General features: G+C 44.8%; 1 protein-coding gene across 1 annotated transcript in view; it reads right to left on the bottom strand.

Moving 5' to 3' along the window:
• AP4E1 (adaptor related protein complex 4 subunit epsilon 1) overlaps positions 1-25200 on the bottom strand; it is a 133968-nt gene that overhangs the window by 81555 nt on the left and 27213 nt on the right. Inside the window, exons 4-7 of the mRNA XM_077468399.1 lie at positions 23823-23896; positions 22202-22323; positions 2203-2362; positions 1925-2091 (exon numbers count right to left, since the gene is read on the bottom strand). Of these exons, the coding sequence (XP_077324525.1) occupies positions 1925-2091; positions 2203-2362; positions 22202-22323; positions 23823-23896 (523 nt within the window). The remainder of the gene's footprint in view (positions 1-1924; positions 2092-2202; positions 2363-22201; positions 22324-23822; positions 23897-25200) is intronic.

Genomic DNA, 25200 nt, shown 5'->3' on the forward strand with positions numbered 1-25200 from the left:
CAAACAGTTACTCACCCCCAATGCAGAAAAAATTTGGGAGCGGACTACATAAACAGTCCAAACCTTGACAGACCAGGCAATCTATAACAATTATCTCCTCCTGCCACCCATGGATTAAAATCTCTGCTCTTCCAAGGATACAAATCGGTCCTATACAGCACTCCTTCTCCACGAGGGAACAAAGAGGCTCCACATAAGCATTTTTTCACTGAAAGGTTTAATAAAAGCAGATATGTTCACATTATAGTGAGAGTTTGCGCCACTGAGTTTGCACCACTGACGTCCTGCGTGCGGTGTGAACTCACTCAAAATCGTGGCTTCGTCCCACATGCTTCAACATTTGTGTTGTCATTAAGAGCAGCCCATGAAAATTTATACACTTTTTTTTTTTTTTTAAATACAGTATATTTATGCAATTGGGTGATTCACTATTTATTTGAATGGCACTTTCATGACTTGCATATACTAACCAGCCAATTTATTAGATACACCTGTTCAATGGCTTGGGAACACAAAATGCTATTCACATGGCAGCAACTCAATGCACTTAGATGTGGTAAAAACGACTTGCTAAAGTTCAATCCGAGCATCAGAATGGGGAAGAAAGGGGATTCAAGTGACTTTGAACGTGGCATGGTTGTTTATGAGCATTTCAAATACTGCTGATCTACTGAGATTTTCACACACAAAACACACTTCTAGGGTTTACAGAGACTGGTCCGAAAAAAGAGAAAATATCCAGTGAGCAGAAGTTATGTGGACGAAAATGCCTTGTTGATGTCAGAGGAGAATGGGCAGACTCGTTCAAGATGATAGAAAGGCAACAGTAACTCAAATAACCACTCGTTACAATTCGCACAGGCTGACAAACAAAAATTGGGCAATAGAAGATTGGAAAAAGATTGCCTGGCCTGATGAGTCGATTTCAGCTGCAACATTCAGATGGTCGGGTCAGAATTAGGCATAAACTTGAAAGCATGGATCCATCCTACCTTACATCAACAATTCAGACTGGTGGTGGTGGTATAATGGTGTGGGTGATGTTTTCTTGCCACACTTTGGGCCCCTTAGTACCAACTGAGCATCATTTAAATGCCACAGCCTACCCGAGTATTGTTGCTGACCATGTCCATCCCTTTATGACTACAATGTACCCATCTTCTGATGGCTAATTTTAGCAAGAGAATGCACCATGCCACAAACGCAAATTATCTCAGCACATGACAGTGAGGTCACTGTACTCCAATGGCCTCCACTGTCACCAGATCTCAACCCAATAGAGCACCTTTAGGATGTGGTGGAACAAGATTTGCACCCTGGATGGGCAGTAGGCAATTATGCAGCAACAGCATAATGCCATCATGTCAATATGGACCAAAATCTCAGAGGACTGTTTCCAACACCTTGTTGAATCTATGCAACAAATAATTGAGACAAATATGGGGGGTTGGGGGTCGAACCTGGTACTAGCAAGGTCTACCTAATAAATTGGCCAGCAGGGTGTATATGTGATACATTGTACTTGTTGGGATAATACTCATTAGCTTTTTAGCACGGTCACTTTCTTTGACCATTTGATCACACACCTTATAATCTTCCTTTTTCTGCTTCCTTTAATGTTTGAATCTGAGATTTCTGTTCCTGCCCGAATATTTTTACACCAGTGATCAGATCACCAGCCATCAGGGGGCAGCTTGGACATGTCCAAAGTCCTGCTCAAGATTGCCACCTCCACAAAGAGATGGGGAAAGGATCAGCTGCAGGGAGGCCACAGGCAATACTGGTGACTAGTTCTTTGTCCTCCGTTTTTTTTTTTTTTTTTTTTAGGCAGAGCGTCCATAGTAAGTAGTCCGCTGTGCCCAAAGTCATATCAAAATAACTCCAAAATCACTGGTCTATTTCACGACATATAAATAAGTTTTACCTTGGATCATCCTTTCCTAATAGTCTCAATATTCGTAGGAGTTGAATTTGAAGCCAGGGCGCTGGAACACTGTGGTAATTAAAATCTACAGGTAACTTTCCTCCAACCACCTGTTTCAAAATTGTGACAAACGAGCCTGTCAGGTCTTTGAATCCAGATGGGTTGTCCTGTGTAACAGAAGTAAACATGCAAGAGTTTATAAATGAGATACGCATTTAAATTAGTTAAAGTTACCATTGGTAACAGTATTACAGTTCTAGCTGTGAATATGTCTTTACCTTGATTGCATGCAGATATATGTGTAAAGAGGCAGCCATGACTCCCACATCCCGATCACACAGAGATTTCCGAAATTTCTCCTGTATGTGTTGTACTTGTGTGGGCGCAATCATATAAAACTTATACAATGCCAATACTGCTTTCCTTCTCACAATCTCCCTAGAAAATAAGGTTTTATAAAGAATAAATGTTCCAAGACTGATATAGATACATGCAACATTTGCCATATTTTACATTCAACAATACTTTAACAGCAACAATAATCTATGCTTTGCAAGGTATATTTACTCCACTTTTGTAGAGAAAAAAAAAAAAAACACTTCCCCCTTGGTGATCTATGTACATTGTAATGATTTTAACAAACGTTTTTCCCAGTTTGTGCGTTTGTATCCATGTGGGAAAGTGAATCTAATGGGAGTGCCTTCATAATTATCAATCAGCTTTAGCAGGGCACTAATGAGGAAAGCTGCTGGGCCTGCATCCCTTTAGACGTGTTCCTATTGGGAGTATCTCACCAAAAATGGCATCTTTGTTGCAGGGGATACCTGAAATCTGACTTGCATCTTAGGGCAGACTTCTGTCAAAATCAGTGAGCCAATCACACAAGCAGGAAATTATGTTTCTGGGGGGCGTTCTGTGTACAGAACACCTCCAGGTAGCCATATTGCATTTTCAGAAAATTATAGCAGCTGAAGTTTGAAAAGGTAGGATAATTTCTAATAAGATTCAATTACAATATGACTTGTGTTGCAATTGTACAGTATATGCTATATATTTTTTTAATTTGCTGGGTTTTTTCACCCCACAAAAGTGGCATTACCCTTTAAAGTACAACAAATTACAGGCTGGTGTACCTTCTACAAATGGATCTAAGCTTCTCTACCAGTCACTACTGGAAATTTTCTAATCCGATTCGGGACTAAACTAATTAACTAGAGAGGACAATGCATAAAAATGAACAAATACAAATTAAAAATACATATATGATGCTAGGAGGCTATAAAGTAGGGGTCCTCAAACTTTCTAAACAGGGGGTCAGTTCACTGTCCCTCAGACCGTTAGAGGGCCGGGGCTATAGTTTAAAAACAAAAAACAAACCTATGAACAAATTCCTATGCACACTGCACATATCTTATTTTGAAGTGAAAACACAAAACTGAACAAATACAATATTTAAAAATGAAGATCAAGTAAAGTTAAATCAACAAACTTACCAGTATTTCAATGGGAACTATGGGCCTGCTTTTGGCCGAGATGGTCAATGTCGTAGCCCAATCAGTGCCCCTCTCACCATCAGTGCAAGCCCCCCCTCACCATCAGTGCAAGCCCGACACAAAGCCTTACTGTGCCAAACAATGTCTCACCAGTGAGTGTGTATGCACATTGGGCATCTCCTGCTGCTGTGTCACGGCTCACTGTGAAAAGTTTGTGCTTGCTGTGATAAAAGTCCCGCCCTCCTCCTAGACCAGCTTGGGTGGCAGAACACTGCCACTATCACATGAGCTGGTCTAGGAAGAGGGCAGGACGTTCATCACAGCACGCCCAAACTTTTAACAGTGTGCACCATGACACAGCAGTCTCCCGCTGTGTTACAACTGGCCCGCCCTTGAGGCCTGGCCTGTCTCCGGCCCTGAGTGGGGTGGGCCGGATAAATGTCCTCGGTGGGCTGCAGTTTGAGGACCCTTGCTATAAAGAATGCTATATAATTACATTTTCTGTAGTGGATTTGAGCAGAGAAAAAACTCTGAACAGCAGATCAATCCAGCAGCCATAGTGATTGTCACACACCTAGTGTGACTAGCTTGTTTCCAAATACAGTATTATTATTGCAGCCTCTAAGTTGTCACCAGGTGATTATGGTATTATTGTATCACGGCCACTATGAACTCAGTTGATGACGGTATTGAAGAGGAGTGTAAATGGTACAAAAATGGTACACCTCTCAGGCTGTGATAGAATCCTAACCATTTTATTGGAGGTGGTGTGTTTACTTTCATAAGGGTAAAGCCAGCGTTAGGCTCCATTCACACTTGTGCAAGTCCAAAGTCATGTGACGTTGGAGCACATCTTTGACTTGATGCCACATTGGATGAGTGCGACTCTGGCTTTGACTAATGATAATGAACTGTTGCACAACTGTCGCATGTATAACATTCAGGTGCGACTTTTGAAGGTTTACATTGCAGTCCATAGCACCCAGGTCGCATGAAAGTCAGACCAAAGTAGTGCAGGAACCTTTGCAGCAACTTCAATGCTGCTTTCACACTCTAGTTTTAGCTGTGCTTTACCGGCACTGTGCGGATGGGAGTGGGGGGCTTTTAACCCCAAAGAAGGGGTTAATAAGGGGATAAACGCACCTGAAAAGCACTGCTCCCACACCGCCCCAAAGATGCTGATTGCAGGACTTTTTTTTTTTCATCCTTCGAGCGCACCGCCCCAGTGTGAAAGCACTTGGGCTTTCACACTGGGGAGGCTTGAGAGGCGCTTTCCAGGTGCTCTTTTTAGAGCTAAAATGCCTGAAAAGCACCTTCCATGGGAAAGGGGTCTTAGTTGCACATATTTGAATGATTGCCATTCAAAAAAACACGCGGGTGTAGCCAAAACCATTCGTTGGCATTATACACAACTGTAGTGAGCACAATACCTTTTTCCATAGGCCTTGTGTTCTCATACCCATTTGTATTATGCCGCGTACACACGACCAGACTTTTCAACATCAAAAGTCTGACGGAATGATTCCGGCAGACTATTCGATCGTGTGTGGGCTGCAGCGGACTTTTGATTTGCAAAAGTCTGACAGACTTTAGAAATGGAACATGTTTCAAATTTTTCCACCAGAACTCCGCCGGACCCAGTTCCTACCGAGAAATCCGCTCGTGTGTGTGCTAGTCCGACGGACAAAAGCTGATGCGAGGGCATGTCTGCTAAGCGGAAGAAGACCAAGGGGCAGTCCAGGCACGAGAGAACGAGAGACTCCGGCGGGCCGATCGCTCAATTTTTTTACACAGCCTCAGCTGCCTCCTGTTCCCCCTAAGATGGACACTGGAGAGCGGGCCGTCCTCGCCGGCAGGCTCGCTGGGCTCAGACTCACTGGCGGACACTCCGCCTGACCTGCAATCGGGCTCGGAAGCCCCACTGATGTCTGCCACGGGAAACGGAGGTAACGCAGAGCTATGGGCGCTCCTCCGGGCTCTCCCGACTAAAACGGATATCGAATCCCTCATTGACAGACTGGAGACACAGCACCGTCAGGACATGAAGGAGGTGAGGAGTGAACTGAGCTACATCACAGTACGCCTGGCGGTGGGGGAGACCGCAGCGACGGACTTAGAAAGCAGGGTCAGCGCGCTGGAGCGCCTCCAGGAAGCACATATTGATGCAGCTACTCTACTCCAACTCCATCAGGAGGAGATGGAAGACAGAAGCAGACGGAATAATATCAGTCTGCAAGGACTCCCGGAGGCGACTGGTTCGAAGGACTTGGCCGCTACGGCCACCGCCATTTTCCGCAGACTCCCAGGCGAGCCCCTCCCACAGACCCTGGAGTTCGACCGGATCCATCGAGCGCTGGGACCAAATTTGCAGGACATCAATAGGCCGCGAGAGGTCATCTGCCGCCTGCATCATTACTCATACAAAGAGTTAATCCTCCGCAGGGCATGGGAGGCTGGGACTGTGAACTTTGACGGGGCATCTGTTAGAATCCTGCCCGATCTTTCCCGTGCTACACTGCAGAGAAGAGCCATGCTTCGCCAGGTGCTGGAAGCTGCCCGCCGGAGGGGTGTCACCTATCGCTGGGGTTACCCACTTGCAGTAACCTTCAGAAGGGATCAGCAGTCATTTCACCTTCGCTCTCCGGGAGACCTACCGGCTCTCTTCACATTCCTGGATGTGGATCCTTTAAGAATTCCGAATTGGCTGATGTTCCTTCATCCAACGGGGGGCCGGTCCGGGCTGCAGTCCTCGTGGGGGTTGGCCCAGCCGAGGCCCCAGAGACGACGCCGTGGATCCAGGACAACTACGCCGGAGGGGGCACGTGAGTTGTGAGCAGTGGCTGCCTCGCTGTATGAGGTAACACCCTGCCCTATTGGTCATCCCTACCCTACCCTATTTCCCCCCCCCCCCCCCCGGGCTCCGTGAGTGGCAGTTTGGAGAGGTGGCCCTACTGTGTATGACACTGTGCAGGCGATGGACTTGGGACGTTCGGGGGGAGGGGGGACTAATGACTGTCCTGTCCGTCCTGCCTGGGGGGAGCCCCTTGGGAGTGACAGACAGACAATCAGGCCTTTCAGGCACGCAGGGCTTACTGCATCAGGATGGATTGCTGGGGGGGTGGACTGCTGGGATGGTGGACCCCCCCCCCCCACCTGCTCATGTCAGTGACTGGAGGAATTGACCCCGTAACACCCACGTGAAAGAGGAATGTCCCCCCCCCCGGTGTTGGAGGTCTGTTGGGAACACTGGACTGCGCCTGGCTGGGGGGGGGGGATGCGGAACACAGGGGAATTTCTTTTTTTTTTTGATGCACTGGGAGGCCGATGAGGGACTTTGGGACATTATTTTCACAGCTAATTTCAGATGAAGATTCCATTCGCCCTCGCCTCGGGGGGGGGGGCTGCCCTCTCGGGGGGGTGGGGGTTTTCCCTTTTTTGGTTTTGCCCCCCCCCCCTCTCCCCGGTTGAGGTGGCTGCCCCCTTCCTGGCTTGGGGGGGACTGATGGTGCTCGGTTGGGGGCTCTCCCCAGATACTTACAGTTTTATGATTTATGCATTTATTGTATTGATTTATATGTTGGCTCCTCTCTCGTTCCTGTTGGGTTTAAGTTTAATATGTATACATACGGAGGGAATGGTAGATGTTGGCACCAGCGTGTCCGTCGGAGGCCACCTCCTGGCGGGGAACCCGGCTATTCGGAGGGACAGGTGCTGTGACGAAGACGGTGGGACCTTCACCCATCCAGGGGATGATACATGCTTGCTCCCCCGCCTCTTGGGAGACCGGGGGCGCTGCTCTGTGTTCTATTGCTGGGGAGTTTAGCCGCTTTTGGAGCAAGGTGGGGCGGAGCCCTCGGGGTGGAGTCGACGACCCTCCTGGCACCCCCGGTGTCCCCCCCCCCCCCCCCCGCGGCTCGGCCGTGGGGTTGCGGGGGTGGGGTGGGGGAACTTATCGGTAACGGTGGACCACATTCTAACAGCTCCTAGGGCCCCGGGATGTCGGGGAGAGCCGGGAGCATCCCTCCTCAGCTGTTCCCAGCCACTTCCCCCACGTAGGCCGGCACGTCCTCGGCCGTTTTTGGTGGAGACGTGCCACGCAAGCATTTTGCTTGCCCTTAGTTATTACCCTTCCCTTATTCCCCATTGTTCGTACCTTACCTTCCCCCACTTCCCCTGGTAGCGTTCCTAATTTGGCGATTAAGGGGGTGACCCTCCCCCCCCCCCCTTTTTTTTTTTTCTCTCCCTCCCTCCCCCTCTGGAGGAGGATGGACAGCCTCCGAATATACTCCTTAAACGCGAAAGGCCTCAATATCCCAGAGAAGCGACGTATGCTACTGCATGGCTTAAGACGAGACCGCAGTGATATAGCCTATATCCAGGAAACTCATTTCAAGGAGGATAGGTTGCCGGTCCTCAAAAACAGATTTTTCCCCCATGACGTACCATTCCACCAATAAAACGAAATCTCGAGGGGCCTCCATCCTTATCTCCAGTAGAATACCCTGGACACTTCAGGATTCCAGGACCGATCCGGAAGGACGCTGTGTGTTCCTCAAAGGTCGCATTGGCGATGTTCAGTTGACGCTAGCGAATGTCTATGCCCCAAATGAAGGTCAAGACGCTTTTAATGCGACGCACACTAGCTAAACTGTCTGAATTTCAAGAGGGCCAATTGATCCTGGGGGGGAGATTGGAACGCACCCCTGGCCCCTAATGTCGACACATCGTCGGGTTCATCCTCCATACCTGTGGGTGCCGTAAACAAATTATTAAATGTCTGCATGAGACGCAGTTGATCGATATTTGGCAACTTCAACACCCGGGCGAACGGGATTACACGTTTTATTCCTCCCCCCACAAAATATACACGAGAATAGATTACTTTCTTATACCCCATGGCCAACTCCATGCGGTTCAAGCCTCCACTATAGGTCAACGGACATGGTCGGATCATGCTCCCATTACGTTGACCTATAAACTATCCAACAACCCGTCCCAGTGGACGTGATTTTGGCGGCTAAACGAAAGTCTTCTGCAGAAGCCGGAGGTCTTAGAGGAGGTAAATAGGGAACTTATTTATTATTTTCAGACTAATACAACGGCCGACTCCTCACCGGGGGCGGTGTGGGAAGCCCATAAGACGGTTATTAGGGGTATTCTGATAAAACACGGCTCGCGTATCAAAAAGGAAACATCTGGATTCGCTTTTGGCCAAACTCCAAGTTCTGGAGTCGCACCACAAAGTTTCCCCAGATCCACATGTGGAGGCTGAACTATCATCCCTTCGGAGTCAGATCAATGCCCTTCTGGGACATAAAGCTAAAGCTGCGTTACAAAAATGTAGGCTCATGGCATATGAATCCGGGAATAAGTGCGGTCGCATCCTAGCGAGGGCGGTCAAAGACATTAAGACACAGACCTATATCCCCCGGATTAAGACAACAGCGAACGTAACCGTCGGCCTCCCGCATCAGATTGCGGGAACATTTAAAGACTTCTATGACACCCTTTATAACCTACCAACCCCACCGGGAGGGAAACCCCAGATGGAGGCTTATATATCATCCAGCCAGACCCCTACTCTGTTATCTGAAAGCATAGCTGAGCTAGAGGCCCGATCACTACAGACGAGCTGGAACTAGCGCTCAAACTGACTAAACCTGGAAAGGCACCTGGGCCGGATGGCTTTACCCTTTCATACTATAGGACACTGCTCTCGACCCTTAGCTCTCATATGGTGTTTTTTTTAATGCCATAGGGAACGCGGCTACCTTCTCTAATGACACCACCCGGGCCCATATCACGGTCATCCCTAAAGACGGTAAAGACACCTTGGTCTGTAGTAGCTACAGACCAATCTCGCTGCTGAACACTGATCTCAAGCTGTTTACTAAAATTTTAGCGACCCGGCTAGCCCGCCACTTACAGACCCTGGTCCACCTAGATCAGGTGGGTTTCGTCCCTTCGAGGGAAGCTAGGGACAGCACGACTAAAGTGTTGAACTTAATTTACATTGCTAATCAAACCCGCACACCTTCCGTCTTTTTAAACACAGATGCAGAAAAAGCCTTTGATAGGGTTAACTGGGAATACCTGTTCACCGTTCTCCGGCATGTAGGACTGGGTGAAAAAATGACTAATTGGATTGCCCAGATATATACTGCCCCGACAGCACAAATTAAAGTGAATGGGATCTTGTCAGACCCCCTTTCAATTAAAAACGGAACTAGACAGGGCTGCCCATTGTCCCCCCTTCTCTTTGCCCTTTCCTTGGAACCTTTCTTATGCAAAATTAGGAACAATCCTGATATCCAAGGCTTGATAGCGGGTGGTGTCCAATACAAGGTCTCCGCATACGCGGACGACTTGATGTTTTCCCTCTCTAACCCGGCAATATCCCTCCCGAATCTCCTCAGGGAATTTGAGGAGTACGGACGGATCTCTAACCTAAAAATGAATTACACTAAATCGGAGGCTATGGGAGTAGCACTTCCGCAAGCCACCATGAACTCACTCCGCTCCAGTTTTAATTTTAAAATGGACACCCACAGCACTGACATATTTGGGGACCTTGATTCCTGCGAATCTAGACCATGTCTTTAAGCTTAATTTCCCACCCCTGCTAACCAGAACCCGAGCCCTGCTGGAGTCCAGGCAATAAAGGCCTGCACTCCTGGTTTGGCAGGTGCAACCTCATCAAGATGTGCATCTTGCCCAAATTTTTATATTTACTACATGCACTGCCCGTCCTTGTCCCCACATCGTTCTTTCGACAGGTACATGGGATGTTTACTAGATTCATTTGGGCGAATAAAAAACCGAGACTGGCCTGGACTTTACTTTCCCTACCCAAACTTCACGGTGGCCTCGCAGTCCCGGATGTAAAGAAATACTACCACGTGGTTAATCTCGGTAGGATTATAGACTGGGGCCGCCATCGGGATTTAAAGCTGTGGACCCGGTTAGAACAAGCCCAAATGCAGGTGCCACTACAGGGAGCTATCTGGTGTTATGCGCACCTCCCTAAAAACATGAAAAGACATCCCCTGATAGGGATAACGCTCCGGGTGGGGTCAAAGTTCTGCTCAGCTGGGTCACTATCCACGTCTAACTCTCCGCTCTACCCTATCATGGGGAACGCGCAATTCCCTCCAGGATTGGACCCCCAAATTATGAAAGCTATGTTCACTAGGAACTGCACACAAGCTCGGCACTTCCGGACGAATGGAGACTGGCCATCTATAGAGATGCTATGTAATGCGATGGGCCCTTACAAACTAGCTTATTGGACTGCAGTCCAACTTAGACATTTCCTTCGGGCCCTCCCATCTCCACAGCAGTTTGATGTACCTTTGACTACATTTGAGGAATACTACTCAGGGAACGGGGCACTTCCTAGGACGCTGTCAACAATGTACAACCTCCTTATCGCCCCGGTAGATGACACTCATTTAACCTTCTTGAACAAATGGGGGAGGGAGCTGAACTGCACATTTACTCCGAACCAGACTCAACGTATGATAACCTTTGCCCTACAATCTACTATTTGTATGAAAATACAGGAAACTAACTACAAGCTCCTGACAAGGTGGTACTTAACCCCCCAGGTTTTGCACTGCTTCTATCCGAACACCTCGGGAATTTGCTGGAGATGTGGTCAGGGGCAGGGCACATTGTTACATATATTTTGGTCCTGTTCGAAGTTGTCCCATTTCTGGTCTACAGTCAGGACCATTATCCAAAAATTCACGGAATACAATGTTCCCGATGACCCGGCCTTTTTTCTCTTACATGTAAACACCATGTCTACTAAAAAATACATTCTGTGTCACCTAGTAAATGCAGCCAGAGCCTGCATACCGCTCCACTGGAAAAGCCAAGCCCCACCATCAGTGGCGTCCTGGATTCGAAGGGTGGAGGAAGTTAGTAAACTAGAAGACCTGGTGCTCACTGGGAGGCAACAACAGGAAAAATTTAAAACCACATGGGCACTCTGGCATCAGTTTATTTTCTCCCCTGAAGGAGTATCTCTGAGGACCCTGTAAGATAGTTTGCAATCTGGTCCAAGTATACGACGAGGTGTTCCTGAATCAACCAGATTACAGCATACTAGCTCATTATGAAATACTTACCTTAGAACGAGGCCCCGACATCTGGCCCGATCCACCCCGAGGGAGCTGACATGCTCCCTCTGCGTTTCTTCCGGGTATCGCGGCTCCGGCGCTGTGAGTGGCCGGAGCCGCGATATCGTCACTCCCGTGCATGCGCGCGGGAGATTTCATTCCGGCCGCCGGCCACTGCCAGATTTTCAGGCCGAGAATCCCCTTGTGCGCATGCGCCGCTGCAGTCAGCGGCGCATACAAAGGGGGATATCTCCTAAACCGTACAGGTTTAGGAGATTTTTTTTTTTACCTACAGGTAAGCCTTATTATAGGCTTTCCTGTAGGTAAAAGTTTAAAAATCGAGTATACAACCACTTTAAGTTGTGAAGTATGTAAGATATGTCTGCCTCTCCCTCTATCTCTGTATCGAACCCAATATGCACTTTCCCTTCCTTCCCCCCATGTATCCCACTATATGTCTTATGTTATATATGCGCCCATGTTGGGCATTGTTTAAATAAATAAAATCTATATTTGAAAAAAAAAAAAAAAAAAACACAAGTGTGAATGGAGCCTTTTTGTTCCAGTGCATGCACATAAACTTTCAGCTGCCCAGCTGCCTCTAAGGTTCCATTCACACCTGTATGACTCTTTGGAGTGCAGCTCTGATGCAACTTTGGATGGGTACAATTTGTATAAGAATTTGGCAATGATCAGTGATAATGGACAACTGTTGCATTGTACAACATTCAGGTACAACATTCAGGTACAACATTCAGGCAACTTTTGAGGGTTAACAAGTCTTTGGCCCTCAAGTTGCATGAAAGTCGGACCAAAGTAGTTAATGAACTACTTTGAAGTCACTGTAACTTTAAGTCACACGTATATGAATGGTTATCATTGTAAAACACAGGGAATGACTTGTCATGTGACTTGATGTCCAAAGCTGCATGGCAAGTGGCACAAGTGTGAACTGAGCCTTAGGTTCACGCTGTCTCGACCTGAAAGTCAGGCAACTTACAGTGCGACTTTGCCAGGCGACTTCTGCGTGACATTGAAGCAACTTCAGGGAATACCAATGTAATCTTCATGTAATTTAGGATCCAAATTACATTAATTAAGATGAGGATCCGACTTGGAGGCGACTTCCATTAAAGTCTAAGGGTAAAAGTCAGATAGAAGCCACCTTGAAATAGCCCTGCTCTGTCCTCTTCTCCCCCCTCCCTCCCTGCTCGTGACAGTGCCTGCCCCTTCCCCTCCTGCTATGAAAACTATAATATATTCATGACACTCCCTGTTATATAATGTGTTTATGTATAATATATATATATATATATATATATATATATATATATATATATATATATATATATATATATATATATATATATATATATATATATATATATATACATATACATATACATATACATATACATATACATATACATATACATATACATACACATACACACACACATATACACACACATATACACACACATATACACACACATATACACACACACAAAAAAAAATGCAGATTATACCTTATATTAGAGCGTCTCCCGACGCTCACTTGATGCCTCAGCTCCCTCGCCTCTTTGGCTGACATCACCGGGAGTGCTTGGCTCCGCCCGCTATAGCTGTCAGCCGGGGAGGAGAGCGGGCCGAGGAGACACGTGAGTGCTAGGAGACTCTCTGATATAAGGTATAATCTGTATTTTTTTTCCATAGATCAGACACAGGGACATATATTTTTATGTAACAGAGGGGGTGGCATGAATAGGTTATAGTGGCTTAACAACTACTTTAATTGTGTTAGATAGAAACAGCTTGGTACAGTGTTCGGCATTTGTTGAGAAAATAAAGTTGGTTTTAACTTCACAAAAGTGGCGTTTGGCTCTGAGCATACTGTTTGCTGTGCAAGGGAGAACTGTGCACCATTGGCTGGACTGGAAGGGAGCAGCTATCTTAGAGTGGCTTCAAATTCATTGCAAGTAACTAATTTTACCAAGGTATTATGTATTTTGCATGCCTAATCCCCGCAGCACAGTGACTAAGTGGTAAGCACTTCCACCTGGCAGCACTAGGGTCGCTGGTTCGAATCCAAACCACGGCGTTACCTGCCTGGAGTCTACATGTTCTCCCTGTGACTGTGGGTTTCCTCTCACACTCCAAAGACATGCTGTTAGGCTAATTGGCTTCCATCTAAATTGGCCCTAGCATGTGTATGTATAAATGTGAGTTAGGGACTTTGGCCTCTAGGCTCCTTGAGGGTAGGGACTGACGTGAATGTACAATATACACCATCTACTCTGCATAACTTCAGTCTATGAAAAGATTGATTTATTCATCAAATAGGAGAAACCAACAATAGCTATTCTGTTCAGTAGGATAAATTAAAATTAAACACTTAAAGCTAGATATTACTTGATGCAATTCACACCTCTATCTCACATTACAGCTTTGCATAATATTTTCATTTATCACCAACTTCAGAATCTAGAATTAAACTCGACATCTTGCTACCAAGAATATAATCACAGTTTGCACACTAGCCATATTAACAAGCAAAATATATAGTAGGGTTTAAATTGGCTGCTTTGTCAAGTGTTTTTTTTTTTTTTTTTAAAGTAGAACATGCTGCATTTTTCCTGGACTGTACAGTAAAAAGCATGTAGCATATCCCGTATACTTGTCTCAATTAAGAGCACCAAGTGTTATTGCTCTCTGCTATCTCCATGAGTCACTTCTGACCAGTTTTCCTGACACCAAGAGAAAAAAAAAAAAATAGGATTTTTATAACAGCTTGCCTGCAAAATCCTTTTCGTACATCATGGGACACAGAGCCATAGTAGTTACTATATGGGTTACAGGTAGAGGTCGACCGATATGGGTTTTTCTCTGGCCGATGCCGATGCCGATATTTAGAAATCATGGTGGCCGATAGCCGATATATAATGCCGATTTTTTTGGGCCGATATGTTAGGCCGATTTTATTTTATTTTATTTATTTATTTTTAATCCCCCTTGATCTAACACACCTTTCCCACTGGGGCGTTTTTTAAGGTGCTTTTGTGCTAAAAATAGCGCCTGTAAAGTGCCTGCAAAATGGCTCCCCTGCAGTCTGTGTGAAAGACAGAGTGCTTTCACACTGAGGCGATGTGCTGGCAGGATCTTAAAAAAAAAGTCCTCCAAGCAGCACGTTTGGAGTGGTGTATACCGCGCCTCCACCACTCCTGCCCATTGATATGAATGGGCACCACTGCCGAAGCGGTGCTTCATGGGCGCATTTAACCTCTTCCTTGGCCGCTAGCTGGGTTATATGTGCCCCACTAGCAGCCAAATAGCACCGCTAAAATGATGGTAAAGAGCCGCTAAAACTTGCGTTTTACCATCAACGCCTGCCCGCTCCAGTGTGAAAGCAGCCTTCATTAGTGATACAGAAAATTTCTTACACTTAAACATTTATTAAACAAAACAAACCTCCAATCAGTTTACTTGTATGTATGATCTAGATTAAAAAAAAAAAAAAAACCTATATATTAAATAAAAACGGGTAGTCAAAACTTTTGGACAAAAAAAAAAAAAAAAAAAAAAAAAAAAAAAAAATGGACTAACTTTACTGTTTTTATTTTATTTTTATTTTTTAAATGGTGTATTTTTTTCCCAAAAAAATGCATTTGAAAGACCTCTGTGCAAATGCTGTGTGACATAAAATATTGCAACAACTGCTATTTTATTCCCTAGGATCTCTGCTAAAAAAAAATATATATAATTTTTGGGGGTCTAAGTGATTTTCTGGCAGAAAATACAGGATTTTTACTTGTAAGCAACAAGTGTAAGAAAAGTATTTAAATGGTTAAACTGAGAACTTCTACACACAGAGATGACTTCATTCATTCAGTGTAAACATTGTAACATTTAGTTCTTTTCTTGGCAGCCTGCCCAGAGAGGAGGAAAGTGTTGCTATGACAACTCAGCAACTCACACTGACTTCTTACAGAAGTCATTTCAAAGTCCCGCTGTAGAATCGGCTTTTTATCAGCAGAATCGGCCGATGCCGATTATTTAAAAAACGGCAAATATCGGCCGATATATCGGCCGACCTCTAGTTACAGGCCACCTTCAGGTGATGGACACTGGCACACCCCAAGACAGGAAGTACACTCACTATATAACACCACCCACCACTGGGAGTAACTCAGTTTTTGGAGCAAAGCATTACACGTGTATACCAGAAAGAAGGGAGGGATCTCTGTGTCCCGTGATGTACTTCAAAGAAAAAGGATTTTACGGGTAAGCTGTTAAAAAAATCCTATTTTCTTATGGTACATTACCAGGCACAGAGCCATAGTAGTTACTATGTGGGATGCCCCAAAGCAATTCCAACTGAAAGGAGGGAGACAACAAAAGTAGGGCACCATGAGACCAGAGGTACCAGATACTTCTGCCTGCAGCACACTGTGCCCAAAGGCGATACCTGCATGATCTCTTATATCTACTTGATAGAATCTGGTAAATATATGGACTGAAGGCCAAGTTGTGGCCCTGAAGATTTGAGCCATGGTGATGCACTGCCCAGGAAGAACCAACAGCCCTGGTGGAGTGTGCTTTAATATGAAAAGGTGGAACTTTCCCTCTTTAAACCATAAGCTTGAACAATCACTTGTCAAATCCATTTAGAAATAGTAGCTTTCGATGCTGCCTGTCCTCTTTTAGGACCTCCAGGCAACACAAACAAAACATCAGTTTTCCAAATCTGAGCAGTCCCCTTAAATAGTTTTTGACAGCTCTCACCCCTTTAAGGGGAAGTAGTGACTTTTCTTCCGCAGAACAGGGTTCTGGGAAAAATTAAAAGGTAGAACAATATCCTGGTTTAAATGAAAACCTGACACTACCTTCAGTAGAAAAATTAGAATGAGGACACAATACAACCTTATCCTTGTGAATAATTAAATATGGCTCTTTACAAGAAAGAGCAGCCAACTCTGATACCCTTCTTGCAGAAGATATGGCTACCATAAAAACTAGTTTCCTTGTCAAAAGGACCAAGGGAATATGTCGTATCGGCTTCAAATGCTGTTTCTGTAATGCCAATAGGAATAAATTCAAGTCCCAAGGGTTCGGGGGTGATCTAACCGGAGGATTAAGCCGCTTACCCCCTGAATAAAGCTACGAACCAAAGAGTATAAAGCAAACGGTCCCTGAAATAATATCGATAAGGCCGAAACCTGGCCCTGGATAGTACTCAAGACCAGCTTTATTTCTAATTTCAGTTGTAGAAAGTCAAGGATTCTACCTAGGATATACTTCCTGGGGTGCCAACCTCCATCTTTACAATCTCTGCATACCAAGATCTCAAGGGCCACAAGAATCACAGACTTCCTTTCCTGCTTGATCCTATGAAGAAGTCGTGGACGCAGGCAGAATAGGAGGGAATGCATAAATCAGTGAGAACTGATTCCACAGGAATAGCAAGGCATCTGTTCCGCATGCTAGCGGATCCTTTGCTCTTGACACAAAGTTGTTGATTTCTTTGTTGAACCTGGACGCAAACAGATCTACATCTGGGATCACCCATCTTTGACATATTGATAGGCAGATATTGGGGTGAAGGAACCATTCTCCCAGGAACAACTGCTGGCGACTCAAGTAGTCCGCCTGCCAATTTTCTATTCCTAGAATGAAGACTGCCGATAGTCAAAAGTAATTGTTTTCTGCCCAAGATGGGATATGATTCACCTCTCTCTGGGCCACACAACTTCTTGTGCCCCCTTGGTGATTAATATAGGCCATTGTTGTGGCATTGTCGGGTTCAATCCTGGCAGGACAATTCCATGAACGTTCAGGCCCTCAGGACCAATTTCTCTGCCTGAATTTCTAGAATGTTAATAGTCAAGGCCATTTCTGATCTGGGCCACTTCTCTTGGACAGTTGTGTCTTCCAGGACTGCTCCCCAACCCAAAAAAAGGTTAGCATATGTTGTTAAAACTGCCCAGGTAACTGAAGGAAGGTTTTTTCCCCTTTGCAGATTTTTGGTTATTAACCATAAACTTAGGCTCCAGTGCACCTTTGGAGTCGGAGACATTGGGAAATATAGAGCGTGAATCCTTTTGTTCCAAGCCGATATGATACCGCTTCGCAGCAGTTTCGAATGAAACTGAGCATAAGGAACGGCCTTGAATGAGTCACCAATCCTAACAACCTCATGCAAAGCTGAATAGAAGAAGTCATCTTGGTTCGACTACCAGAAACAATCAGTTCCCTTATGGCGCTGATCTTTGCCTGGGGCAAGAATACCCTTTTTCTGGGTGTTTCTATATCAGACCCAAGTATTTTAGCCTTCTTCATGGTTTAAAGGAAGATTTCTTCTAAGTTGAGAATCCAACCTAGGTATTCCAGTTAGTCGAATGTGGCGACAATACGTTGGTGTAAGCGGGCTACAGACTGGTCCATGAAGAACAGATTGTCTAGGTGAACTATAATTGTTATACCTTGGGCCCTTAATATGGCTAAAGGAGGGGCCAGAACCTTAGTAAACACTCAAGGTGCAGTAGCTAGACCGAAAAGCAGAGCTACACACTGAAAATGAAGATTTTCTACCTTGAAAAGTAGATATTACTGGTGAGCGAGGAAATAGGCACATGGAGGTATTCATCTTTGATGTCGACTGATGTCAGAAGTTCTCCTCCTTGTAGGATGGAGATAACTGATTGGATTGACATGCGAAAAAAAGAGCAGCTATATTTAGGAATTGAATTCGATTTTTGAGATCCAGAATGTCTATTCGGTTTTGGCACCATGAAAAAAGGTTTGAACCAAACCCCAACCCCTGCTCTTACATGGGGACCACCATGATCACTTTTTGCCAAAAGATGGTCCAATGCTGGATCCTTAGGAACATTTGATATGAGAAAATTAGTAGACGGGAACTCTTGGAATTCCAGTTTGTACCCTGAAACTATTGAGGAAGTCCCCCATCTGTCTCGACACTCTTCCTGCCAGATCCTTGAGAACTGCAGAAGTATTCCCCCTACTCGAGCGAGCGGTGGCGTCTCCTCAAAAGGAGGCTTTAGTATTTTGTAGGTTTCCTCTCCCACGACCTCTTTTGTCCCTGGGGTTGACCCTGAGGAATACCTTTTGAACTTGATGGCGGAGTCCATCAAGACTGCCTCGAGGTTGATGTCCCTGGCACAGGAGAAGGAGCTCGTTAAAATGAAAATACGTTTACTCCTTTTCTTAAATGGCAAAGGGGTACTTTCCACTAGAATTACTTTGGATGCATTACCAAAATCATCCCCAAATAACCGTTTCACCACAAAAAGGAAGACTAGCCAGGAGCTTCTTGCCTGGCGCTCAGCGAAGGGCGCAAGGCCTGAAGGATAGAATCTCTCATAGCAACCATTGCAAACATAAAGCTGCTAGTAGCTTGCCCAGTCCTAGGCTTGCTGAACAGGATAACCTTGAACACCTGTTTAAACTGGTCTCTCAACGATTAACCAATTATTGTCAGCGCAGGCTGAGGCACTCAATCTGCCAGAGGAGAAAAAGGGTTTTGTTTTTTTTGTTTCGTTTTTTAATAGGAATTCCAACTTTTTATCCGTTGGACCCCTAAGCATTTGAGAATTGTATGCCGGACAAGTCAAACTCTTATTCAAAGGATATAGCAGAGTTAAATGAGGGTATACCTCCCTTTTAGTGAATTTTCACCTCCATAGGATAAAGTGTGAAAAAAACTTTAGGAGGGAAAAAAACAAAATGCTTATGTGGGTGATCCACTCAGATACAAAAAGCTTTTCCAGCAATGAATTGACTGAAAAGGTATGCACAGCTTGAGGAGGCTTTATAAAACCAAAACACTCACTCAGTTAAGGGTACATAAAATGTGGAGCAGACCATTCAGCAAGAAATTGCACAATCTTACAGATTGTGAAAGCTGATCCCCCGCATTTGACACCTCACAAGAGGAGTCATCAGACTCACCACAGTCCCCTGAGGGAATTCATCTTCTTCCACCCCTAGTTCCACAGTTTGAGGGTCCTGGGTAATGAAAGAGAACCTGTCGCATTTTGTCCCACACTGGAATGCAATTAAAGCTGCTAACTTTTTTTTTCCCAATCCTCAAGTCTGCAAACATTTCATGGCCCCGATGCTCACTCTGACCAGACACCTCCTCTCAGGGGAGGATGCCACTGTAGAGATGAGTAGGCTTTCCAGAGCTTGAGGGAGACCCTTTTTTTAGGGGGTATTTAAACCCCTCCTTCTGACCTTAGCCCAATGCACAAAAGCAGAGGTACTATCAGAAGAAAACGCACCCACTGCTTGAGCAATAGTCCAGCCACTATTAACGCTCAGCCTGATGCGTTTAGTAACGTGTCAGGAAATGCCTGTGTCACCAACCTCTTATATGCCACTTTTTTGCTATTGTGTCCCCCCCCCCCCCCCCCGACATTTGCAGCCAGCAAAAATTTAGCTTTTAAACATACTCCCGCACTGAACATTGGAGGATGCCAACACCGCGCTAAGCCCCACCCCTTCCATCACATCGCGGCCTCCCCTCCCTTTTCAAAAGAGGGTTTTCCCATGCGAGCGCGGGCCTCTGATCCAGTGGAGGTAAAAAAACGGAGCGACATCGCCCATCGCTTTTGGCTTCTCCTTTGCAGGAAAAGGGGGTGAGCTTTGTCAAGGTGGGGGGGGGGGGCGTTTCGGGGAGGCAAATCCTCCCCCAATTTTACCAGATGTCTGAGCTGCATGCCAGAGGGAAGCCTGCTGCTTTTGTGACACAGTGTGATGTTTGAGGAAAGCACGACAATGTACGTGCTCTATGCAGACCCGGGACTCTTTTACATTTACTTTTTTTTTTTTTTAAAGGAGACATTTCATAAGAAAATTTAAGAATTCCTTAGAAACCTCCACTTACCTTTCCCGCCACAGGGTTTTCTGTGGTTAAACCAATAGACCCAATCCTCACCTCTCATGGTGTGCTTCGTTACAAAACCTTCAGGAACCGGGGGGGACGACGACGACCCTCAGGAAACCCACACTCCCGGACCCGTCAAACAACCAGCCAGAAAAAAAAATAAAAAAACTTTACGGCTGTAAAAAAAAAAAAAAAAAAAAAACTAAGCTCTGGATGACGGGGTCCAGCTCTCTTAAAAAGAGAAGCGTTACAGGCAAAACCTTGTTTCTTCCGCCACGGGGCCCTGGTACCATTTAATTCAGCCTGTAAAGACTTTGAGTGGATCCGGCTGCATAGCTGGCCCCAGCAAGGATTGTTCCAGTGGAGCTCAGCAAAGCACATCTTTACTTGAGACCAACAACTTAGACACTGGCGAAAAAAACTGAGGTACTCCCAGTAGTGGGAGGGGTTATAGAGGGAGTGGACTTCCTGTCTTAGGGTGTGCCAGTGTCCATCATCTAATGGTGGCCTATAACCCACATATTAAATATGGCTTTGTGTCCCGTGACGAATGATAAGAAATTGATAAGAAATTGTGACAGGGGAGGGCACAGTCTGATTTGCAGCCTCTGCTCTGTTCCAGTGTGCTGCATGAAGGGGAGTGTGTCCCTTACCTCCAATCAGCTCTCAGAGCTCTACTCACTGGTTTAACTTCAGCTCCCCACCTCCTGCTTTTCAAATCTGAGAGATCCTGTGTAAATTCTGAACTTTGAATAGATGTAGGGGAAAGACAGATGTAAATAAACAGGTAAAACTTGTAGGATGATTGGTTTAATCTCTCTATAACACCTGAGGCCATTCACTTTACAACCACTTTACAGGTTGCATGATTTAATGTTACTTCCATACATTTTCCATACATTTAAACTTGTTTGCCATTTCTATATTCCATATTCATAAAGCTGCTTCAAAAAGGACAGACACATAGCTTCTCCCTCTAAAATCTTATCCTATGTCAGGCTATTCAGCTACATTCTGTTGCAGAGATAATGTTGGGATCATAGGTCGCACACAGATTATACAGCTGTCAGTATGCACAGAGAAAATATGTGCCACAAATGTTTTTTTCCACCCCAAATAAAGGCACTGGGTATTGTGAATGTCACAGTGTTCCCCCAACAAACTAGAGCCTCTCAACCTTTTTAAAAACAGGGAACCCTTGAATTATCTTTCCAGGCTCAGGGAACCCCTGCTAATAATTACTATACCTACAACTCTCAGTACAATCGTGGTCAATGGTAATAATGCGCCTTATATTCATGGTCATTGGGAAAAACCTCCTCCTATTTAGATAAAAAGGGGATCATTTTTTGTCAGTGGATACTCAACTAAGAGGCAGAAGTTGTTCACTGCTCAAGGAACCCCTAGCAACATTTGGGGTAACCCTAGGATCCCACAGAACCCCAGTCAAGCATGGCTGCACTAGAGCAAGATTAACATTTTTGCAAAAATGATTGCAATGCTAAAATATATCATTTTTTTTTTTGATTTGATACCCAAGGCCCTATGAAACATGGAAGAGAGGTTGGGAGGGGACAAAGCATACTGTGATGAAAAATATGTAGTAAAATCTCAGATTAACAAGGATCAAAGTGCACCGTTATATTTCTCACATCCAAGATTTAAATGCAACACAAACATAAAATTCATGACCACTTTACAAAACACACAACATTACATCCTAGGACCAATGCTCCACAAATCGCGTTTGGCTTACTTAGAATGTTGCAGCTTGTCCTCTATGAGTGGCAAAGCAGCTGGAATCATCTCCCGAGGAAATATCTGACTCACCACAGTCAAAGCCATACACACCTCCACCAGATTGGTGCTCTGCAAGTCCTAAGAGAGGCACATAAAGAGGAAATTAGAACAGAAGACTTAGGCTAGATCTATAACGGTCACTTAGGCTAGATATTCATGGGCATTATTCTTCAAATTCTATTCAGCCACCATTTCATAATCATTCTCAGAGCTCTCGAAAACCAGCACCTACCTACCACCCGCATGGCTTATAAGGTAAAGTATCGCTGGGAGGCAGGTGTAAAGGCCTTAGATGACTCACAATGGGAGGAGGTTTTGGATGGCCACAAACTGGTTTCCCTTAAGTTCCCAAATCGCCATACGCAACTATACGTTATTCATTGGGCATACCTTACTCAACTCGGGTGTCTAGATATTGTTCAGATTGCAGCCCATTATGCTCCCAATGCACTGCTGCATCAGGCATGTTCTATCACCTGATCTGGACCTGCCCATTATACAGGCGTTTTGTCTACAAATCATACAATTTTTACATGACCGGATGGGTTCCCCTCTCCAACTAGACCCCAAACCTTGCCTCCCTTGGCCTTCTACCTGACCCTGATATGGATAAGTTCCAAACTATTTCTTCATGAGACCCTTTTCAGTGCCACAAAATGTATTGCACTTTCTTAGATGCAGGTAGCACCTTCTACCTTCAAACCTGGTTGATAGATGTTAACTCCACACTTCCTTACAAAAAGTTAGTTTACCTTCATAGAGGATGTCCCTCCAAGTATCACAAAATATGGAATAGGTGTCTTACGTAATCGGATACCTGTGTTTAAAATGTATATATTGCTTTATTAGATTAACCTACTACACCATATTGAGACCCTGCACAGGCAACAGCAGTCTACTCGATGTCATGGCGTGTTCAATTCTGTTGAGGGCATGTCCTAACCCAGCCAACTATTCCCTTTCCCCCACCCCCTCTTGAACCCCTTTTTTTATTTTTTTTGCTATCCATACTCTGCTTAAATTACCAGTTATGCCATTTCTGCTACTGTTATTACTTGCACTTGCTTTGGAAGTCTGGAATATGAAGCTACTTTGTCATCATAATTTTAGTCTATGTTATGTACTATGTCATGTTATTGTACTACTCTTAATTTTCAATAACATTTGAGTCTTGATTTAAAAAAAAAAAAAAAAAAAAAAAAAAAAATCACAGGCTTGAATACATATGAAGCAAATGTCAGTGGATTATGTATCCTACTGGCACAAGATCGTGAGACTTTGGTTTGTGCCCAATATAATGCACTGGCCTGATCTACGATCCCTGTGCATTATAAACTAGGTTTGCCATGAAATACAATCCATGATTACAGATATGTTCATAGAAATCAGCACCAGGTGGGAGGCTACGTACATGAGGATGCATCCTGTTAGCTTAATTGGAGGGGGACTATACTAAATCCGTAATGCATTCAAGCAAACACTATACAAAAAAAAAAAAACACTATGTATAGTTTTCTGTGCAGTTTATTCCTAAGAACTACTAAAAAAAAACAACAAATATCCATGTTGGATGTTACCTTTAGCACTGTATTTACTAACAAGAGCAGCAACTCATGGCTCTCATGAAGGAACAGTGACACTGCAAGATATCCTGAAAAAGAGAAAAAGACATGCAATTATATGGGGATTTTATGGACACAAATGCATTTAAATATAAATCTGTAAAGTAGATTTGCCATGGGAGAAATACCGGAGCTGCCATTGCTGGTCTTCTTCCAAAAACGCCAGTTTCCAGGAAAGTCAGAGAATAGTCAGAAGTCGTTATCTCCATGATAATTCTGGGTTATGACTCAATATACCAAAGCAAGATAACCATAATTTCCCTAAAGAAAGGTCAGCAGTGGCAGCTTGCATGTTATCCAATAGCAATTGGCACCATCAAGGGCATCACTTTGGCTGTGTATCTAGGTACTTTGAACCAAACAAGGTGTGCCTGCACCCTAGCTTTTTCTGCTGGTTTCTCTGCAGTTGCTTATCTGGGCCTGTAAATGGGCCAAAATATGAGTAGAATATAGGGATTGAGCACTTCTCTTCGATTTCATCTTATAGGTTAAATATATCAGAGGGAGGAGCTTGTACTTTGATTGTACTTTGATTAATAAAGCTAAGAGAGTTCATTTAGTGTATGGCTACCATTCTCGTGGATTTGAGGAGAAGACTAGTTCTGCTATCATGGCAAAAAGGGAGGCATCCAAAACAACTTAAAGTTTAGTGCCAAACCAAAATAAAAAACAAAAAAATAAAAATAAATTTAAAAACCACAAAATTAGTACATCTCTAGAATACATGCACATTTCGCCATCTTTCATTCTCTTAAAGTGACTGTTATTTTAATAAATTCCTAACATGTTATACGCGTTTTGCACAGAGCAGTCCCAATCCTCTCTGATCTGGGCGGCCCCCTCCGGCGCTCCTTGCGCCTCCTCTTCTCTGTATGCCCCATAGCAAGCTGCTTGCTATGGGGGGACATGTGCAGGCTCACTCCCGAGCCTTGCTGCCTGTGTCCATTGACACAGACAGCACAAACTGGCCCCGCCCCGATCGATCCTCGCATCCTTTGACAGCAGCAGAAGCCAATGGCTCCTGCTGCCCAAGTCTCTGTGAGAAGAGGAAGACCGGAGAGAGGGAAGAGAAGACTGCCACCAGGCACATTGCTTGATCGTGACAGGCTCAGATAAGGGTTTTTTGTTTTTTACCTTAATGCAGTGTGCATTGATGTAAAAATCACCCAACATTTATAACCACTTTAAAACAGGCTCCAAGTACAAAGAATAAATGTTGTGCTAGTAAAATAGTGTGCTCCTATTTTCCTCTTCCATACGACAACACAGTCCTGAATTTCTAAGCACATAATTTTAGCCCTGCCTACTTCATTCCTAATGGATTACACAGACC

Source organism: Lithobates pipiens, unplaced genomic scaffold, assembly GCF_037356315.1.
Source record: "Lithobates pipiens isolate NorthernLeopardFrog02 unplaced genomic scaffold, aLitPip1_a1.2 Scaffold_8, whole genome shotgun sequence".
Lineage (NCBI taxonomy): Eukaryota > Metazoa > Chordata > Amphibia > Anura > Ranidae > Lithobates > Lithobates pipiens.